General features: G+C 59.5%; 2 protein-coding genes across 8 annotated transcripts; both read right to left on the bottom strand.

The window, feature by feature from the left end:
- Positions 1-744: 744 nt before the first annotated feature.
- On the bottom strand, positions 745-18,817 carry CELF6 (CUGBP Elav-like family member 6). Of its 7 annotated transcripts, none has more exons than XM_063412659.1 (13): positions 18,462-18,817; positions 14,646-14,728; positions 7,545-7,593; positions 5,979-6,107; positions 5,815-5,894; positions 5,211-5,354; positions 4,724-4,868; positions 4,502-4,651; positions 4,159-4,221; positions 3,326-3,406; positions 3,077-3,220; positions 1,871-2,020; positions 745-1,690 (listed from the first exon to the last, which is right to left on the bottom strand). In XM_063412659.1, the coding sequence occupies exons 1-12, from the start codon at positions 18,703-18,705 to the stop codon at positions 1,893-1,895; spliced, it is 1,440 nt and encodes a 479-aa protein (XP_063268729.1). In that variant the 5' UTR covers positions 18,706-18,817; the 3' UTR covers positions 745-1,690; positions 1,871-1,892. The 7 variants fall into 7 exon arrangements, with proteins under 7 accessions (XP_063268729.1, XP_063268731.1, XP_063268730.1 ...); XM_063412661.1 differs by having other exon boundaries at positions 5,979-6,104; XM_063412660.1 differs by having other exon boundaries at positions 3,326-3,403; positions 18,462-18,816.
- On the bottom strand, positions 12,715-13,612 carry LOC134558540 (anti-sigma-I factor RsgI2-like). Its single transcript, XM_063412498.1, is given in 6 exon segments — positions 12,715-12,760; positions 12,810-12,916; positions 12,919-12,972; positions 12,975-13,194; positions 13,196-13,413; positions 13,415-13,612. Coding segments are annotated over 6 exon segments (843 nt in total).
- Positions 18,818-20,103: the final 1,286 nt, after the last annotated feature.

The raw sequence follows: 20,103 nt of genomic DNA, 5'->3' as shown, positions 1-20,103 counted from the left end.
CCGGCTGCTCCATGTACCCAAGGGCCACCCAAACCTGGGCTGGTGGCCATTCCCTCCCTCCTGGCCCTGTCACCCACCTGCTTAAATTTGTGGAGTTTGGGGTTTTTTCCTCTCCTCAAATAAAACCTAAGTCACATTCCCAGGATCACAGCAGTCTCTCAGCTGTGCCCACAAGCACAAAGGAACATCCCATGGGACATGGCCACATCCCCCTGGAACCTCCTCCATCCCTTGAAAACATCAGTGAGACCACAGGGCTCTGTCCTGTCCTGATTCCCTCTGCAGCCAGGGTGAATTCGTCCAAAAAACAGCATTTCTTGTGAAAAAGCAAATAAAGAGAGGCCTATGGTCCCCTCCCAGCTTCACCAAACCCTGGTGGATGCTCTGGTCCAGCTGGAGCTGAGGTGCCCATAAAGGGGGCCCTGGTGTCTGTTTGGGTGGTGGACGCGGCAGCGATTGCTCCAAAGAACCAACGAAGGTGACGATTTTGACAAAATAAGTTTATTTCGCTTCACTTCATTTTGGCCGAAACCTCACATTTTTCTTTTTTTTTTTCTTTTTTTTTAAGTTTTTTTGGCTGAAAAAAAAAACCCCAACCCCAAAATCCCCCCAAACCAACCCAAAATGCAAAGAACCACATCACTCCACCCTCTGCCAGAGGCGACCGAGGGGCTCCAACTCCCCCTGGGCCATGGAGCTGGGGGAGCCACTGCAGCCCCCCCCAAAATCCCCTCTGCATCCCCCCAGTCCCCAGCCATGAATTGGCCCCCAAAACCAAGCCCTTGAACCCCCCAAATCCGAGCCCTGTAGGAAACGCTCGTGGCTCTGAACGCCCGAGAGTTTTACTCAACCTTCTTAATTTTTGTTGAATTTTCTCCTCCTTTCCCGACGTTTTTTTGTGTTTTGTTTTTGTTTGTTTTTTTTTTTAAATTAATTTATTTATAGATATATTTAAAAAAAGCAATAGTCCTTTGGTCCCTAAACTCTAAGGAATGATATGACTCTGAAACAAGTAATCCTATGTCCCTGTGCCAGTGACAAGCAGGGGAAGCGCGTGTCCCGCCACCCTGCTCCATGGGATATATATATATATACTTATTTATATATATCTTCTATAAGTCCAACATACTTAGATCCTTCTCTCTTTTTTTCCCCAATGCAGGGAAAAAGGAAAATCTTGCCGTTTTTCTCTATTTTCCAAACAAACATCCTCCAGGTGAAGCGCCCGAGGCTGGTCCCATCCCACCGGCTTTGGTTTAAGAATCCATTTGGAGCCTCTTTTCCTCGTTTCTCCTGGGAAATCGGTAGCAGCAAATGAGTGCTTTAAAAAAAAACCCAAAAAACAAAGGTAGATCGTGGCCCGGCTGCCCGGAGCCATCGGCCTTGCTCCCAGCGAGGGATCCGGTGAGTCCCGGCGAGCGGCCGGCGGCGAGTCGCAGCCCCGGCGCCGCATCGCTCCCCTCCTTCCTTGTCTTCCTCTCATTCCCGTTAAACAACAAACAAGACCAGTTTGGGAAAAAATTCAAAAAGGAAAAGCTACGACCAAAACGCTCTCTTCTTTGCCGTGTTCTCCTCCACCTCCTCCTTCTCCTCTTCCTCCTCCGGGGTGTGTTGCAAAGAAAGAGAGTTACGGGTTTGGATACTGCACTTGGGGAAGGGGAAAGTCGTCAGACACTGCGGGACGTCCGACCTGAAACAAAGGAGAAGGCTGTCAGCCTCTCCTGGGGGACGGAGGGAGGGGAGGACGGAGGGAGGGACCCAGCCCCGGGAGGGACCCAGCCCCATTGGGTGGGTGGTGCCAGGCAGAGACCCTGCAGCACCGGGGATGTGACATGGGGACCGCCGCGTCCCCGGGGCCAGGCGCCCTCACCTGTCCGCAGGCTGGGCTGGGGTCAGTAGGGTCTGTTGGCGTCTTTCGGCCGCTTTAGCTGCACTTTTAGCCTCTTCATGCCGATCTGGAAGCCATTCATGGCCTGAATGGCCGCCTGAGCACTCGTCGGATTGTCAAAACTGACGAAACCTGCCGGGGAGGGGACACGGGGTTGTCACCACACACATCACAGGCGGCCGCCTCGCCTCGACCCAGGCACTGAAATCCTGTGGGATGCTCCTGGTTTGGGAGTGCTGGGACAGGAGGGCCTGGGGAAACGTCACAGCCCCAGGTTGCATGGGACTGGGTGACAGGTGGTGGCACCTGCAGGGACACCGAGGTCTGTGGGGACACCAAGGTGACAGGGCTGTGAGGACAGCAGCATAACAGGGTTCACAGGACACTGGAGTCATCTGCAGGGACACTGCAGGATGGGATTTGTGGGGTCACTGGGGTGACAGGGTCTGTTAAAGTGACAGGGGCTGCTGAGGTGACGGGGTCTGTGGGGACACAAGGATGGGATGTGTGGGCTCAGGGGACATCTGCAGGCCAGGCCTGCAGAGACCCTGAGGTGATTGCGCCTCCAAAGACACCACAGTGAAAGAATCTGTGGGGACACCAAGCTGACAGGGCCTGTGGGGACACCGAGGTCTGTGAGAGGGAGATCCCTGAGCTGGGGACACTGGAGAGAGCGAGACCCCAAGCAAGGGACAGCAGGGAGACATGGACATCTGAGCTGGAGACCAGGGAAAGAGAGATCCCCAGGATGAGATGTTAGAGAGACAGATTCCCAAGCAGGGACTTCAGGAAGAGTCGGACCCCTGAGACGGAGATGCTCTGAGCTGGGTTGTCAGGAAGACCCAGACTCCCGAGCTGGGAGAATGGGGAGAGCCAAGCCCTGGAGCTGGGATTTGGGGACAGACAGACCCCTTGAGCTGGAATATGAGGAGAGCTGGACCTCCAGGCTGCAGACTGGAGAGAACGGGACTCTAGAGCTGGAGCCTGATGAGAGCTGGGATGTTGAGGAGAGTCAGATATTTAAAATGCTGGGATGCTGAAGAGAGCCAGACCCCCGAGCTGGGATATTGAGGAAGAGCCAGAGCTCCAAGCTGCGATGTTAAGGATAGCTGGAACCTTGAGCTGGGGACTGGGAAGAGCTGGAGCCCTGAACTGGGACACCAGGGAGAGCCACACCCCAGGACTTACCAAAGCATTTACTCTGGTTGGTGGCACGGTCCACAAAGACTTTGGCAGAGATGACATTGCCGAAAGGCAAAAACATCTGCGTGAGCTCCGCGTCCCCGAACTCCTGGGGCAGGTGATAAATAAACAGGTTACAGCCCTCGGGACCTGGGTGACACACAAAGGACAGGACACGTCAGCTGCGAGCTGGGGTCACCCCGGGGGAACACCGGGGAGCCGCCGGCCCCACGTGGGGTGACCCTCACCCCTCACCTTCTCTCTGCTGCTGCGGGATGAGGGGCGCTTGCTGAGGAAAGGCTTGGCTGATGGGAGCGTAGGCAGTGGGATATGCTGCTGGAAGAGAGGAACAAGAAGCTGAGGCCATGGAAAGGGCCAGGACAGTCCTCTGCTGCCACCTGCAGTCGAGGGGCCTCTCCTGCCCCACGGCTGCTGGCTCTGCCTCTCCCACCGCTCCCGACACACCAGGATGTGGGAACAGCTCTCCTGGGGACAGCAGTAACATGGCCTCAAGGCTGAGCAAAGTTGGTACTTTTGGCTGAAAAACCCCAAAGATTTGGGGTCCAAAACTTGATTTTCTGTTGCAAATCTGGACGTTGCTGTCAATGCTCCTAATTAAATGGCTGCTGGGCTTGACATATTTCCACTGGAGGTTCTGACTGCCTTGGCTCATGTCCTTGACCATCAGATTTGGTCACGTGATGAATATTCAAAGACTTCTGGGGTCTTGGTGTGGAGCTGACCCTCTGTCACCCCCCAAATCTCATCCCCTCTTCTCGATATCACTGCTAGGGCTCCCCCATGGAGTTCTCTCAGCCCCATGGGTATTAAAATTCACTTTGCACCATCCAAAATTTGCAGGAGGGGCCATGACAGGAACCAGTGGGATGAGGGTATGGTGCTTTCATCAGCATTGCCACCCTGGAGCTCCTGCCAGGGCACAGCACCTGCTGCTCCCCTCATGAATCCGTGCCCAAATGCACGGCCCCAGTCCAGTGTTCAACCCCAGGGTGATGTTCACGTCCCAAAAATAAGGGTGAGGAGCAAAGAGGGGAGAGAGGGAAGGAGTGGGAAGCGAAGTTTGAGACCTGCATAGTGCTGCATGCCGGCGTAGGCCTGCTGGAGGGGGTCTGCCACCGTGGGGCTTTGAGCTGGGAAGAGAAGAGAAAGGAGAAGGAAGACAGAATAAGCCAGAGGAAGCCAGGGATGCATGCACAGCTCCCACGGGAAAGGGCTCCTGGCTGAGCACTGCCATGGAGGGGCAGAGCTGCTCCCTGCCTGGATTCCCTCCTCCCTGCAGCAACGCCACGGGAGCACACGGCTGGTTCATCCAGCGTGCTCTGGGATGGGAATCACCGCTGGAGCACCCCACACGAGCCAAGCACGCTCCCCTAGCCCCGAGGGCCGCAGCAGAGCCCCGGGAGGGTGTACCTGGGTAGGGGTGGATGCCGTTGGTGTAGATGGTCTCCGAGGCGGGCTGCCCGTTGGTCTGGGGCGGCAGCGGGCTGAAGCCGTTCACCCCGATGGGCGTGGCGATGCTGGGCACCGGCGCCGTGCTGATCCCCGGAGGGGTGCTCGTACCTGCGGGAGCACGGCGTCAGCCACCCCGAGAGTGCCCCCCGAGGATGGCAGGGGCAAATGAGGGGGTCCTACCTGAAGAGGGGGTGAGGGGGGCAGCCACCAGCCCGCTGACATTGAAGGCGGCCATTTGTTGCATCTGGGCAGCAGCGATGGCAGCCATGGGGTTGAGGCAGGTGCCCTGCGCGGCCGCCATCAGGGCTGCCTGCTGCTGCATGATCTTCAGGAAAGAGGGGGGAAAGGGACAGAGAGCAAGAGACAGAGAGAAGGAGAGAGAGGGGAGGGTAAATCAGCATCTCTGCTTCGGATGGATTCAGAGGGATAAATGCCACCCGCTGCCAGACTCAGGGACAGAAGTCTTGGTGATGCTAAATATGGGACCACTGAACCCTACAACCACCCTCAGCTGTGGGGAGGAAGCCCTGCATCTGCCCTTAAACAGGGATACACCAGCCCTGCCAGGCATCCACACCCCCTGGCACTGCTGTTTTCACGGGCCAAACCAGCCCCCCTCCTCCCCCACAGAGGTCCCCCAAAGGCCCCAGTCTGCACCAGACCCTACCGCTTGCGTGTAGGCCCCGTAGGCGCCGAACTGGATGGTCATGGGGTTGAAGATGCCCAGCTGCCCTGCCATCTGATGCATCCGCCGCAGGGTCCTCTCCTTATCCGTGTCTGCAAACTTCACCACCAGGCTGGACGAGGCGCCCTGAGGAGGGGGCAAGATGAGGCTGATGGTGGGGCCACAGCAATGCCCCCGAACTGTGTGCCCGCCGTGGGTGTGGCTCACAGTGTCTGCAGCATCCTCGACTCTGGGGACGCTGCCCAGCTTGGCAGCAGTAACCAGTGATCGATGTGAGGTTTAATTATAGCCAGTTTTTCTCCCCAGTGGCAGCTCCCTGACCTCTGCTTCCTTTCCCTTTCCTTATCCACAATTCTGACCTTCAGCGTTAATTAAACTGCCCCTTTCTCTGGCATGGAGAGAATTAGCCCTACGCTCCAGCTCTGGGGCTCAGCACCCTGGCAAGGAGGAACCTGGGGTGATGTGGCCAACAAATTGCCAGTCTGTGGGATTTTGATGCAATTAGACTGAGGATCAAATCGTTGGGTGATTGGATTAAGCAGGCAGCGTGGGGTCAGCTGGGGCAGGGTGTGAGCCTGGCACTTACCGGCATGGTTTGGCTGCCGTGCAGGCTGTTGATGGCAGCCTGTGCCTCGGCGTGGCTGCCGTACTTCACAAAGGCACAACCTAAGGGAACAGAGGGAACATGGGACAGGTTGGATTTGGCCACTGTGGGTCCACAGGGTGCCCACCCGGTGCCCCAAAGCCCACCTTTGCTGGCTCCATCAGGCCCTCGGAGGATGGTGCATTCCTCAATCTGGCCGAAGGGCTCAAAGAGGCGGCGGACGTCATCCTCGCTCTGCTGCTTCCCCAGCATGCCCACAAAGAGCTTCCTGTCTTCTAAAAACAAAACCAAGCCCATCAGAGAGGGGGAGGTCACTCGCCATCCCAACCCCTCATCACAAATGGCGCATGGAGGGGAAGGAGCCATCAGAGGGAGGAAGCGACACCGATCCCACGGAGAAGGTGCCGGGCTTATCATTTCCGTCCTACAGAACACTCAGGGTGGGAAAACCTCTCCTGTGGGGAAACTGCTGAGGGGTGAATCCTGGAAGAGCCATTGCTTTAGGGAGTGGAGCTGGGGCTTTTCCCAGGGATGGGGGGGCTGGCTCCCCCAGCACTGGGACGGGATGCGGTGGAACAAAGAGAACCCACAAACCACGAGAGGTGATCACCCTCGCGTGATCGACCGGCAGAACAACCCGCAGCCTCCAGCCGTGCCCAGGGGACATCAATAACCCAAACACGAGAGAAGGGATAGTAAATAATGAGAATTTCATGATTATTACCAGCATCTGTCTTGCGCGGCCGCGCGCTCCCGCCGCACGCTAATGGCATTTGACAAAGAAAATAAGGTGCCCTGTCAAGAGCGTTGCCGGGGAAATAAATAAATAATGGCAGGAGACGATGAATGCTTCGTCTGTTAAGGTACCAGGAAAATTAGTTAAGGGAATAGGGCTCGTGTGCTGTCTAGTTAAACATAAACCACCTCCCAGGGGGAGTGGGCTGGGCAGCCCAGCGTTGCCTCCTGGGTGAGGGGGCTGGAGACGGGAGCCCCAGCTCACCCATCGATTTTTAATCCTTCACCAATTACGCTCGGTAAGTGGGTAATTTATTTGCCAGGTCCCTCTGGGATGTGCTGGGACCAGCTCCCGGTGTGTTTAATAACATGGGGGGGGATCTACCCCAGCCATCCTGCCAAGTGCAGGCGGCCCCACGGGAGCATCCTGCACATCCGATCGCGCCTGCCTGCCCAGCAACACAACAGATGTGAGATTTTGATCCAATTCCTGCAATTTTGCCCAAATGATCACCTCAGCTTGGCAATGCCACGGCCTGATGGGTGGCAAATGCTCACAAAGAATTGGGGGGGTGGTTCTTTGAGAGGAGCTTGGGCCACATGGAGCCAACTCCTGCCCCGGGGTCCCCACAGGCAGCTCTGGGGAGGGAATTGCATTGTTTGGTAAATGAAGGTGGTGAGGGAGAGCAGCTGGCTGGTGCTCTGCCCCCCAGGATGTTGGGATGTTCATGGTATTATGTCAGGACATTCCCAGGATGACATCAGGATGTTCCCCCAGCTGACCAGACAGGGAAACAGATGGCATTTGCTTTGCACCCAGGTTTGGATGCCACCAGCAAAGACAGCTCCTTTCCTGGATTTCTCTGCAAACCAACCTTCCCACAGCAGCCCTGACGATGTCACTATGCCTCCCATCACCCCCTGGGTGACCCTGTGCCCCCTGCCCATGCCAGGCATCCGGGGACCTGGGGACCTACCTCCTCGGCCCTCGCTGTCGGCCGGCTTCACCTGGATGGGGCGGTTCATCTGCAACACAACGAGAGCGGGTGGTCAGTGTGGTGGCCCACGAACCCTTCCCATGGAGAACAGCAGGATTTGGCCAATGACTGGCACCGGGAGCTGGGGAAAAGGGGAGGGACCTGCATGAACAGATCTGGGGCTTGTGGCCACAGCGACCCAGGGATGGCTCGTGCAAAGGGCAACGCTCCGGGCCCTGGCTATGGGTGCCCGGTGCTGCAGGCGCCCGCGGGGCCGCCAGTGCCAGGCTTGGCCGCCTGCCCGCTTTCCTCGACTGCAAAGGACTGCAGAGGCAGCAGCAGCACCCCGCCGGCCCCAGCCCCTCCGGCACCACTGCCCTCCTTTTGCCAAACCTCACCCAAATTTGTCCTCCTCCTTGTCACCGCCGTGCGCACCCATGAGCGTGACATCCGTGTGCAGCAGGACACGCTGGGCTGGCAGGCACATCCCTGGCCTGCTGCCCCATGAAGCCATTTCTCCTCCTCTCTCCCCCTCCTTTTTCCCCTCTTTTAGCCGAAAAATGCTACAATTATGGCCGTTTCCATGGCAACAAGCGTGCTTCCCCCACGATGCTGCAGAGCCCGAGCCATGTGCTCGATGGGGTCGCCACGGCAACGGCGAGATGTCACACATGACGGCGCGGGCGTGTGCACACGAACACGCCTTGAGCACACACGGGGACAGTCAGCCCCACACGTGTGTGCATCCCTATCCCAGGTGCCCCCTGCTGTGCCCCTGGAAGGGGTCCCTAAATTTTGGGGCTGGATGGGGGCAGAGCCAGTCCCCTCCACATCAGGGTGAGGAAGAGGATGTGTAAGAGAGAAGAGGAGGGAGGTTTCCACAGCAACCGCCTCGTCTCCAGGGAAACGTGGAGAGAAATGTCAGCGCAGAGCTGGGGATGGTCCAGAGAAGGGATTGAGTCCCCAGGAGTCATGGGGTGGCACAGGGTGGCACTGAGGGACACCTCACAGTGTCATCCATTATGTCACCTGTACCCCAAACATCCACCTTGTGCCGGGGCAGGATTTGGCTCACCCCAAACTCAGGAGGCCGTGACAGCACCGAGACCCTAAACCCAGAACCCCGCTGTCCCTCACATCCCTGCCATGGCCTGGAGGAGGAAACCCCATTTTGGGGAGGGCTGCCCCTCTCCACTGACCTGCCAGCCCCATTTACCAGCACGATGGCCTTTGATGGAATAAATTTCCCATGCCCGCTGCTGTATGCTTAATGTAATAAACCCAGTGAGGATGATTTAGAATAACATTTACGGAGCCGCAGAGTGTCATTTTGATGTGTCTCCCGTCTCCACTCGCCGGTTATTAAACTGTATTGATTCCCCGGGAGCAGCTGATGTTTATAAATGTCAGGCCTCGGGGACCAGCTAACCTACCCCAAGGCTGCCACACTGCACCGAGGAGAAATTGTCCTGGCCTCTAGACACCCCCAGAAGGGGGTTTGGCACCCTTGGCATCACCATGTGCCCACCACAGAGTGCTCGGTGACCCCCTGTGGCACCCAGACCTCCTGGTTGTCCCCACAGCACCCCTGCACTGTGTCAACACAGCCCTCTATCCATCCTCCCACACTGAACAGCCACCCGGGCATTTCCCCCTGCTCATGACACCCACCTGCCCACCCTGCAACACCTTCACATCCATTCACCCATCCTGGACACCCACACAATCACCCACACACCCATCTTCCCCCAGGATTCACCAGCCATACTCCAACACCCATTCCCATAGCATCCATCCATATGCCCAACAGCCACCCTCACAACACCCATTCGTTCACATAGCATCCATCTATATCATCAACAGCCATCCATCCACCCCAAAACACCCATCCATCCACCCCCAAACACCCATCCATCCACCCCCAAACACCCATCCATCCACCCCCAAACACCCATCCATCCACCCCCAAAAACCTGTCCATCCCCACTGTACCCATCCATATGTCCAACATCCACCCCCGACACCCATCCATCCCCTCAACACCCATCCATATCCCCAACACCAATCCATCTCTGTACCACCCTTACATCTGCTCATCCATCTCCCATCTTGCCTCCACCCACCTTTCCACCCCCACAGCATCCATCCGTGCATCCATCCATCCATCCCTCCATCCATCCCTCCATCCATCCCTCCATCCATCCATCCATCCATCCATCCATCCATCCATCCATCCATCCATCCCCAACTCCCAGCCACCTCCAACACCCCAAGGCTATCGTGACACCCTCTTTGGGGTGTTCCAGCACCCATCATCACCAGCAGTCCACAAAGCCTCAGCTACCCCATGGCCAAACCATGGGTGTTCCACAGCACAGGGGGTCACCAGCGGTTGTAAACCACCTCCTGACTGCTCAGGCACTGTCCCCCACCCAAATTTGGAGCCCCCCAAGAGCCTGGGTACCAGGGAGAGCCAGCCCATAGAATCACTGCCAGGAGATGTGCCCAGTGGGACAGGATCACTTCTGATCTTTGCTCCTCCCTTGGCATCACACTCCTTCTCCTTGTCCTCACAACCAACAGCCAGAGGATCCAGCAGGCCACCAAGCACCCAAATGAGATGGAGGTGGCAGGTGACAATGGAGCAGTGAGTGCCCGTGGGAGCCTGGTGTCCAGGCCACCCCAGGGAGACAGGAACCGAGGTACTGGCAGTCACTCATCATGGGAACAGCTTGACAGAGCCCTGGGGGTAACCCACAGCGAGGCCACACAGCCAGCCTGGGGACAGCCACACCACTGCACAACCCTGCACGTGCATGACCACCCTGGCACGCCCTGCACGTGCCCACACACCTCTGAACAGAGCCCCAGCACCCCCCAAGCACACCCACCCCCAACAATCGCCCCGGCTCAGCCGTAGGGCTCCGGAGCCCCACGCCTGTGCCCACGCAGCGCTGCACACGCTGCACGTCTGCCCCAGCACCGCTGCGCACCCATGTGCGGCCATGCACCACTGCACACAGCCCCGGGGCACCTGGACAGCCCAGTCCGTGTGCCACACAACACCCACGGAACCCTCCCTGCTGTCATGGATCACACACAGCCACGGGCACGCACCCCGGGATGTACAGCCACGCCAGGGATACAACACCCCTTGCCTCAGTTTCCCTGTTGTTGCAGCAGGACCCACAGTGGGACACCCAGGAGCCCTCTGTGGACACACGGAGGCCTTGGGTGGGCTTATGGCACCCCCAGCAGCACTCACATCCCATCCCCACGGCCGCCATGCACACCTGAGCCAAGCGCAACACCTGTGCACACCTACACTTCCTGTTACACCCGGCGTGCCCACACACCCCACTGCTGCCACTCCCCCGCCCATGTGCACCCACACCCTGTCACCATCTGGGGGCAAAGACACCCTAAACTCCTCTTCCCACACACGGACACCCACGTGCTTGCACACCCACCTGAACACACCCGGGGGGCAAAGCTGTACCCCTGCCAATGCCTGCCACTGCCTGTGTGTGCAGCACCCCCTGAGCGCTGCCCCTTGCACACCTGCACCGCACACACACACAAACCTGCGGTGGAAAAATACCCCCTCCAGCCAACACACACCAAACCCATCCCTGGGGGCAGATACGCCTCCTCACCATCAGCCTCCATCCCTGCCTGCAAACACACCCCCCACACAGCACTGCTGGGTGCCAGAACACCCTCCTCACCGACACCCACACCACACACAGCCTCCCTGGGTCCAGATACATCACCAACACCCCTCTGCTGACACCCTCCCCTTCCCTGGGTGCACATACACCCTCTCGGCCACACACAGAGCCCCCATCCCTGAGTGCAAATACACCCTCTTCACCAACAATCACCCTGCCAATACATGCATCCCATCCCTGTGTGCAGATACACCCTGCACAGCAACCCTCACACCCACACACCCCATCTGTGGGTGTAGAGACATCCCTTCACCAACACCCCTCCAACCCCATTCTTCTGTGCAAATACACCCTCTTCACCAACACTCCATCCCCAACACCCATCCCTGAGAGCAGATACACCCTGCCACCAACACCCCCAATCCTCATCCCTGTGTGCAGATACACCCACACCCACCCACCCCATCCCTGGGAGCAGATACACCTCCCCACCAACACCCCTCCATCCTCATCGCTGTGTACAGATAAACCCTGCAACACGCCCACTCACACACCCCAGCCCTGCGTGCACATTCACCCTGCTCATCAACACCCCTCCATCCCCGTCCCTGTGTGCAAATACACCCCAAGCACCAGCACCGCTCCATCCCCATTCTATGCCTGGGAGCAGACACACTCCCTCAGCATCACTGCTCCATCCTCATTCCCATCCCCGGGTTCAGACGCACTCCATCACCAACACCCACACTCACACCCACCATCCCTGTGTGCAATTACACCCTGATCGCAGACACTGCTATATCCCCAGCCCATCCTCGGCAGCAGATGCAGCCCCTCACCAACACCCCTCCATCCTCATCCCTGTGTGCAGATACGCCCTGCTCACCATCAATACCCCTCCATGCCCATTCCCAGGAGCAAGGATCCACACCCTCGCCATCACCCCCACTCCCACACAGCATCCCTGGGAGCAGATACACCCCTTCGCCATCACCCACATCCCTCCTACAGCCCCCCCGGAGCGGCCCCCCCACCCCGGCGTGAGCGGAGGCTGCCGGGCGGTGCCGGGCCGTGCCGGGCCGGGCCGGGCGGAGGCGGCGGCAGACAAAGGCGGGGCCCTACCTCGATGCAGAGGATCTTGGACCCGGCGGGCACCCACAGCACGGGCGGCCGCGGCCCCGGCGCCGGCACCTGCGGCAGCTGCATGGCCGGACCGGCCGGACCGCCGGCTCCACCGAGGCGGTTCGGCTGAGCTCGGCTGCGCTCGGCTCCACCCGAGGCGGCTCGGCCGGGCTCGGCTTAGCTCGGCTCGACTCGGCAAGGCCGGGCTCGGTTGGGCTGGGTTCGGCTAGGCTCGGCTGGGTTCGGTTCGGCTCGGCTGGATTCGGCTGGGCTCGCGCAGCGGCGCGCGGGGGGCGGGGCACAGGGCGGGGCGGCCGCAGCCCCGCCGAGCCGAGCCGGGCCGGACCAGGGGCGGGGCCTCACTGGGGACCCGCCCATCACCGGCTGGACACGCCCCCAGCCCCCGAAACGCCGGGGCGGGGCCTGGAGGGGGCGGGGCCTGGCTGGGGCTGGGGGGCGAGGGTGGGAACACGGGGGATGCGCAGGTACAGGGGTGTGAGTGCAGGTACAGGGGTGTGAGTGCAGGGACAGGGGTGTGAGTGCAGGGACAGGGGTGTGAGTGCAGGGACAGGGGTGTGAGTGCAGGTACAGGGGTCAGCAGGGTCAGGGGTGTGAGTGCAGGGACAGGGGTGTGAGTGCAGGGACAGGGGTCAGCAGGTACAGGGGTGTGAGTGCAGGTACAGGGGTGTGAGTGCAGGGACAGGGGTGTGAGTGCAGGGACAGGGGTCAGCAGGTACAGGGGTGTGAGTGCAGGGACAGGGGTGTGAGTGCAGGGACAGGGGTCAGCAGGTACAGGAGTGTGAGTGCAGGGACAGGGGTCAGCAGGGACAGGTGTGAGTGCAGGTACAGGGGTCAGCAGGGACAGGGATGTGAGTGCAGGTACAGGGGTCAGCAGGGATGGGGGTGTGAGTGCAGGGACAGGGTATGAGCAGGGACGCGTGTGAGCACAAGTAGATGTGTGTGAGCAGGTACAGTGAGTGTGTGAATACACGTACAGGGGATACATACATACAGGGTGTGAGCACAGGTACAGGTGGTGTGAGCAGGTACAGGGTATGTGAGCACAGGTACAGGTGGTGTGAGCAGGTACAGGGTATGTGAGCACAGGTATAGGTGGTATGAGCAGGTACAGGGTATGTGAGCACAGGTATAGGTGTGCGAGTACAGGTCCGAGGGGTATGAGCAGGTACAGGGGGTGACCACATGTACAGGAGGGATGCACAAGTATAGAGTGGTGTGCACAGGTAGAGGGGTTGTACATAAACACACACACATGCGCTTGTGTACACAAGCAGAGAGGTGTGCACAGACACAGAGATGCATTCACAGGCACTCAGAGGCGTGTACAGAAGTGTACACAAGTGCATACACATGGGTGTGTGCAAGCATTGAAGGGCTGCTCAGGCACAGGTGGGTGAGCACACACAAGTGTGAGTACCTTCACAGGGTGTGCTCAGGCACAGGTAGGAGAGCACACGTAGGTGTGAGCACACGCAGGTGTGAGCACCTTCACAGGGTGCTCTCAGGCACAGACAGGAGAGCACACGTAGGTGTGAGCACACACAGGTGTGAGCAGTTGCATGGGCACAGGGGTGTGAGCACAAGCACACAGTCCCCTGCACCGCTGTGTGCACACACAGGGGTGGACACAGCCGTGAGCCCCTGTGGGGTGCATGCACACACATGGTCACAAACACACACCCCTCCACCCCCCAAGCTAGTGGCCATGGCAGCAGCCATACACACACGTGTGTGCCTGATAAGAAACCCAGGCAGGGCCTGACCCTGGCCTCCTTTCGACTGCCAAGGTGGGCTGTTAACTCTTGAACCTACTGAAGCATGGCCCTGCTGGTGAGAGCACGGCTCAGGAAGCCACATCCCCGCAAACCTCATCCCCCTCTGTCAGCTCCACACACACAGAGCAGGGATTGATATTCATGGGCCCCGGCTCCTTCCCCAGCCAACCCGCGGGCCTATTGATTTTTATTTAGGCGAATAATTAAATATTTATTTTCACTTTGTTAAGCTCGGGAGGTCGGAGCCCACAGAAAGCGCAACAGCACGCGGGCGGCTGAAAAATCGATGCCTCGGTTTGCGGCCGCTGGAAGTGGCTCCTGCGCCTCGGGGAGGTGTCACCAGCCCCCGCCCCGGCTCACCCCAATCCCCCCGTGTCACTTAAGGCTTCCATGCCTTGGGGAGGTGTCACCAGCTCAACTCGACCACCTCAGTGTGGCTTAGTTGTCCCGTGCTTCAGGGAGGTGTCACCAGCCCCTGCCCCAACTCACGCCAAGCCCCTGGTGTCACTTACCCCTGGCAGTGTCTTCTGCTCGTGCAGGGCACTCTGTGCCTTCAGCGCAGAGTCGCGGGCGCAGTAGGTGAGGAAGGCACAGCCTGTAGAGACAGGGAAATAGGATCAGTGTCCGGCCTGGTGTTGTCACAGCACCCTGAGCACACAGGGCACAGCTGATAGAGCATTGTGGTGTCTCAGAATCCTGGCATTCTGCACAGTGATACCCAGCATCCCGGTACTGGGGCATCCAGCACCCCAGCACCATGGCACTTGATACCCTGGCATCCAGAACCCTGGCCCAGTGGCATCTGGCCTCCCAGCACTCTGGCACCCTGGCATCCAGAACCCCAGCAATCTGGCATGGTGGCATTCAACACCATGGCATCCAGCATCCCAACACCCTGACATCCTGGCATTCAGCATTCTGGCACCCTGGCAATCTATAACCTGGGATCTGGCACCCTGGCATGGTGGCATCCATCACCTCAGCACCATGGCATCCAGCAACAAGCACCTTGATGATCTGGCACCATGACATCCAGCACCCTGGCACTGTGGCATCCAGCAGCTCAGCACCGTGGCACCCATCATCCTGTCACACTGACACCCTGGCCCCATGGCATCCAGCGTCTTGGGACCCTGGTACTGTACACCCCTGGGCACACACAGGGTCACAGTTCACCCCCAGAACAGAGCAGGAGACGGAGCAGTGGGATGAAGCAAGGAGCCAGCGAGGAGCAGGCAGCACATGGGCAGTGGTGCTCTGGCCCCAGCCCTGGGGAAAGCCACAGCCCAAGTCCTCCAGGAAGCAGATCCCCAGGCGTCAAGGCTGTGCACCCTGTCTTCTCCCAGCCTTAGGCATCCTCCTTGGGATGAGATTCACGTGGCGAAGACGCTCCTTCGACATCATGGCGCTCTGGAAATCGGGAATACGCCTGGGGTGAGGTTTTCCCACGCTGACTCACGCTGCCGAGCCACTTGCTCGCACAGAGCTGGCAGCAACGAGCGAGCCCTGGGGACAGGGTCCGGTCCTCTTCCCTCTGTCTCTCCTGAAGCATTCCTGGTGCTTGTGCCACCGCAGCACCGCTCCCTCCCTGAGGGCTCCCCCCCAATTTGCTGGGGTCACATCCAAAAGCATCTGAAAGTGATATTAAAACAGCAGCAAAACAGTTTCCCTTCAACAAAGTAAATATTTAATGAATAAAATTGACATTGATGCATTTTTAATATTGGCACAATTAAATCCGCCAGCTGATTAAGTATTAATAACTCTTAATAAGTACAATCAGCGTGCCTGGGAGAAGAGGGAGCATGGCGGCAGGGCGGGGGATGCTGCGGGATGGGGTCCCTCGCCCGCCTTGGGTGTTGGGGACATCTGCCCTCGTGGTGAGCAAAGAGAGATCCCCTGGATCGACACTCTCCCGCTGCAGGTGGGAAGGGGAGATCAGCACAGCAGCTCGCCTCAGTCCCGGTGCCATTTCCAGTGTTTACCATCTGTAATCATGTTGGCTTCCTGCTCTCCGCTCTTCTTTCTCTCTTTTTTTTCCCTGTTTTTCCTGCAGGCGACAATGTAGACGGTGCCTGGGCATTCTGGAGAAGTTCGGAGGGCTGGCGCAGGAGCGGTTCTGCTCTGGAGGCTCGCCGGGAGGGAGGATGTCGTTCAAATTAGAGGAGCGTCCGCAATTAAATCACGCGGCTGGGCCGCAGACATTGAAGCCCGCGCTGGAGGAGCGCCGAGGGGGCCTGGAAGGGTGCAAAGCCCATTGATCCAGGCACACAAGCAGATTCAGAGACACCTGGAGAAATGTTGGAGGCCACAGTGCCAAAAATGACAGAGTCCAGGCGGCTGCCCCACAGCCGAAGGGCATCGACACGGCAGCGACCACAAACACCGAGTTTTGGCTTCCCAGGAAAATCCTAGCGAAGCAGGTGCTGGCCGTGGCACCAGGGTTTGGTGACAGCTTGTGGCTCCTGTCAGGGTGACTCCTGGGGTGCCTTTACCCTGCTCTGGCGTTGCACACCGCAGCTCTGGGGTGGGGGGTTCCGTGGAGACCTCGGTGGTGCCTCAGTGACCCCCGCAGTGCGTGGCTGATCCAAGTGCCCGCGTGCTGTGTCACAGTGCCACAGCACCCAGGACACAGTGCAGACACGGCGTGTCCCCATCCACAGTGGGTGCCTGTACCCCAGGGGTGCTCCAGCTCCAGGGGTGCACAAAACTCATGTGTTGTGCTGATGCCAGACAGGTGTCCCCAAGCCAGGCAGACATTCTAAAATCCATTGCAGTGCTCCCTGCCCTGTGATGTTCTGATCCCAGGGGTGCCCCCAAGCCAGACCCCCGGTGGGTGCTCCCCTCTTCCTCAGGGGTACCCCAATCTTAGGAGGGGCCATATATCCAAATATTGGGGTGTTCCCACCTCAGGGTGCTCTGCCTCAAGGTTGCCTCCAACTAAGGGGTACCTGCACCCCAGGGGCTTCCCCTCCTTGGGGTGTCCCACACTTGTGGGTAGCCTCCAGATGAAGGGTATCTCCACCTCACGTGTAACTCAGCTGAGGGGTGCCCCATATTTGGGTACCCCACCTCAGGGTGTCCCACCTTAGGGGTACCTCCATTTCAGGGGTACATCACCTCACGGGTACCCTCATCTCAGAGGTGCCCCATACCAGTGTCTCCAACCTCAGGCATACTTCCAGATCATGGTGCCCCCATCTCAAAGCATCCCATGTATAAATCAGAGTGCTCCCCCTCAGGTTATCCCAACTCATGGGTGCCTCCACCTCAGGAATGTCCCACCTTAGAGATACTCCTGCCTTGGGGTGCTCCATCTCAGGATGTCCCATGTGAGGGATACCCTCATCTCAGGGCATCCCACCTCAGTGGTGGCTCACACTTAGGTACCAAACCTCATGTTGTCTCATCTGATGGGGAACCTCATTTCAGAGGTGCCTTCACGTCCGGGATATCCTACTTCAGGCTGTGCCATATCAGGGGTGCCTCACACTTGGGTGCCTTTGCCTCAGGGTGTTCCACTTCAGTGGTGTCTTCACCCCAGGGATCCCCCTATATGCCAGGGTGCTCTATTTCAGTTTATCCCACCACAGGCGTACCACAACTGAGGGGTCCCCATCCTCCGGGCATCCCACCTCAGGGCGTCCCGCCTGAGGGCTATCCCTTTGTCAGGATGATCCATCTCAGGCTGTCCCACTTGAGGGGTACCTCACCTCAGGGGTATCCCACCTGAGGGACAGGACCGCTCACCTGAGAGGTTCCCCGCACCTCAGTTTGTCCTGCCTCAGGGGTGGCCCATCCTCAGGTGCTACATCTCAGTGATGTCCCACCTGAGGGGTCCCCCATCTCGGGACACTCCACCTCAGGGCACCTCACTGAGGGTACCCCCACCTCAGAGCATCCCACCAGAGTGGTAACTCACTGAGGGTCCCCCCCACCTCAGGGCATCCCACCTGAGCAGCACCTCACTGAGGGTCCCCCCCACCTCAGGGTGTCCCACCTGAGCAGCACCTCACTGAGGGTCCCCCCCACCTCAGGGCATCCCACCTGAGCAGCACCTCACTGAGGGTCCCCCCCACCTCAGGGTGTCCTACCTGAGCAGCACCTCACTGAGGGTCCCCCCCACCTCAGGGCATCCCACCTGAGCAGCACCTCACTGAGGGTCCCCCCCCACCCCAGCCTGTCCCACCAGAGCGGGACCTCACTGGGGGTACTGAGGATCTCTCCCACCCCAGGGTGTCCCACCTCACCTCAGGACAGCCCCACACCTGGGTGTCCCATGTCAGGGCATCCCACCCGGGGTGTCCCCCGGCCCGCCGCCCCCGCACCTTTGTGCATGCCGGTGAAGCGATCCTTGAGCACGGTGAGCTCGTAGATGCGGCCGAACTCCTCGAAGAGCGGCTTGAGGTCGCTCTCCTCCAGGTTGCGCGGAATCTGCCCCACGAACAGCTTGATGGCGTCGTGGTCCTTCATGGCGATGGCGCCGGGCGGGCGGCTCAGCCCGTTCACCCGGCCGCTGTTCGCGGTGCTGAACGCCGCCCCCGCCGCCTCGCCCGCCGCCGCCGCCGCCATGGCCCGTTCCGCGCCCCGCCCCGCCCGACCGGCACCGCTCGGCACCGCCCGGCACCGCTCGGCACCGCTCGGCACCGCTCGGCTCGCCTCGGCACCGCTCGGCACCGCCCCGCTCGGCACCTCTCGGCTCGGCTCGGCTCGGCCCGCGCCCGCCAGCGGGCCCGTGACGTCAGCCGGACGGCCCCGCCCAGGGGCGCTGTATTAGCATAATGAGGGGGCGGTGGCCAATCAGAACCGGGGGGCGGAAAGGAGGGCGGGGCGCGGCGCGGCCCCTCCCACTGCTGCGCCCTGCCGGGCTGACCCCGAGCCCCCCCGCCCCATCGCGCTCCCGCCCCATCGCCCCCCGTGCCTCCCTATCCGGCCCCCGTCACCCCCATCATCCTCATCACCCTCATCACACTCCATCAGCCCCCGTCACTACCATCACTCCCCCCCGCCCCACCGCCAGAATCGTTATCACTCCCCATCACCTCCCGTCATCCCCATCACCCCTATCATCCCCATTACCCTATCACCACCATCATGAACATCATCCTCCTCACCCGCCATTACCTCCCATCATCCCTATCCCCCCCACCACCTCCCATCACCTCCATCACTGTTCCCCATCATCTCCATCATGCCCATCACCTGCCATCACCCCCATCATCCCTCATCACCCCTGTCCTCCGAATCATCCCCGGTGTCCCTCCCCATCCCTCCCATCATTTCCTATGACCCCCATCACCCCCTGTCATGCCCCGCCACCCCCCATCCCCCTCAAATCCCCCCACATACCTCCTTTCCCCTCATCCCCTCATCACCTCCTGTGTCCCTCCCTTTCCCATCTCCCCATCACCCCCACCATCCTCCACCACCTCCATCCCCCTTTGCCCCCATCATCCCCTCGCCCCCAGTTAGGGCTGGCCAAGGAGCTGAGCAGCCTCCCACCTTGCCCCCTGCAGCTCTGTAGCAGCCTCCTGACTTAGCCCCTCTCTGTTCCCCACCTCAGAGCAGGGTTTAAACACACGGAAGAGGCTCAAAGATGGTCAGTTTGAGCACTCTGTTGAGTTTTTCACCTCCATGGACCCCACACTGCCCCTGCTGCCCCCCTGCGGCTGCCCCAAAAGGGGGAGGAGGGGAGCACTTTCCTCCTGCATCCCATGTCACCCCGAAAGATCTGTAATTAGACTGAGCAGCTTTAATACCTGGTGTTGTCGTTAATTAATTAATTAGTCCCAAAGCAGCAGCCAGGTGGGGGGAGGCCAGGCTTTCCCGGCACACTGCCTTGTGTGTGCAGGGGCTTGTGAGCGTGGGAAGCAGTGTGAGTGTGTGCAACTGTGTGTGTGAGCATGTGTGCAAGCATGTGCAAGTCTAGACACACGTGCATGTGTGTCCAAGCGTGTGCAAGCACATGCA

The sequence above is a fragment of the Prinia subflava genome, chromosome 15 (genome assembly GCF_021018805.1).
Source record: "Prinia subflava isolate CZ2003 ecotype Zambia chromosome 15, Cam_Psub_1.2, whole genome shotgun sequence".
In the NCBI taxonomy this organism is placed as follows: domain Eukaryota; kingdom Metazoa; phylum Chordata; class Aves; order Passeriformes; family Cisticolidae; genus Prinia; species Prinia subflava.
This window is presented reverse-complemented; position numbering and strand designations above follow the sequence as displayed.

Excerpts from the sequence above, each read along its gene's own strand:
- CELF6 (XM_063412659.1), bottom strand. The coding sequence starts at position 18,705 with ATGGCGGCGGCGGCGGCGGGCGAGGCGGCGGGGGCGGCGTTCAGCACC. Across the intron at positions 6,108-7,544 it reads CGACAGCGAGGGCCGAGGAG|AAGACAGGAAGCTCTTTGTG; the intron begins GTAGGTCCCCAG and ends TTTTGTTTTTAG. Across the intron at positions 3,221-3,325 it reads CCCGCAGCAGCAGAGAGAAG|GTCCCGAGGGCTGTAACCTG; the intron begins GTGAGGGGTGAG and ends TGTGTCACCCAG.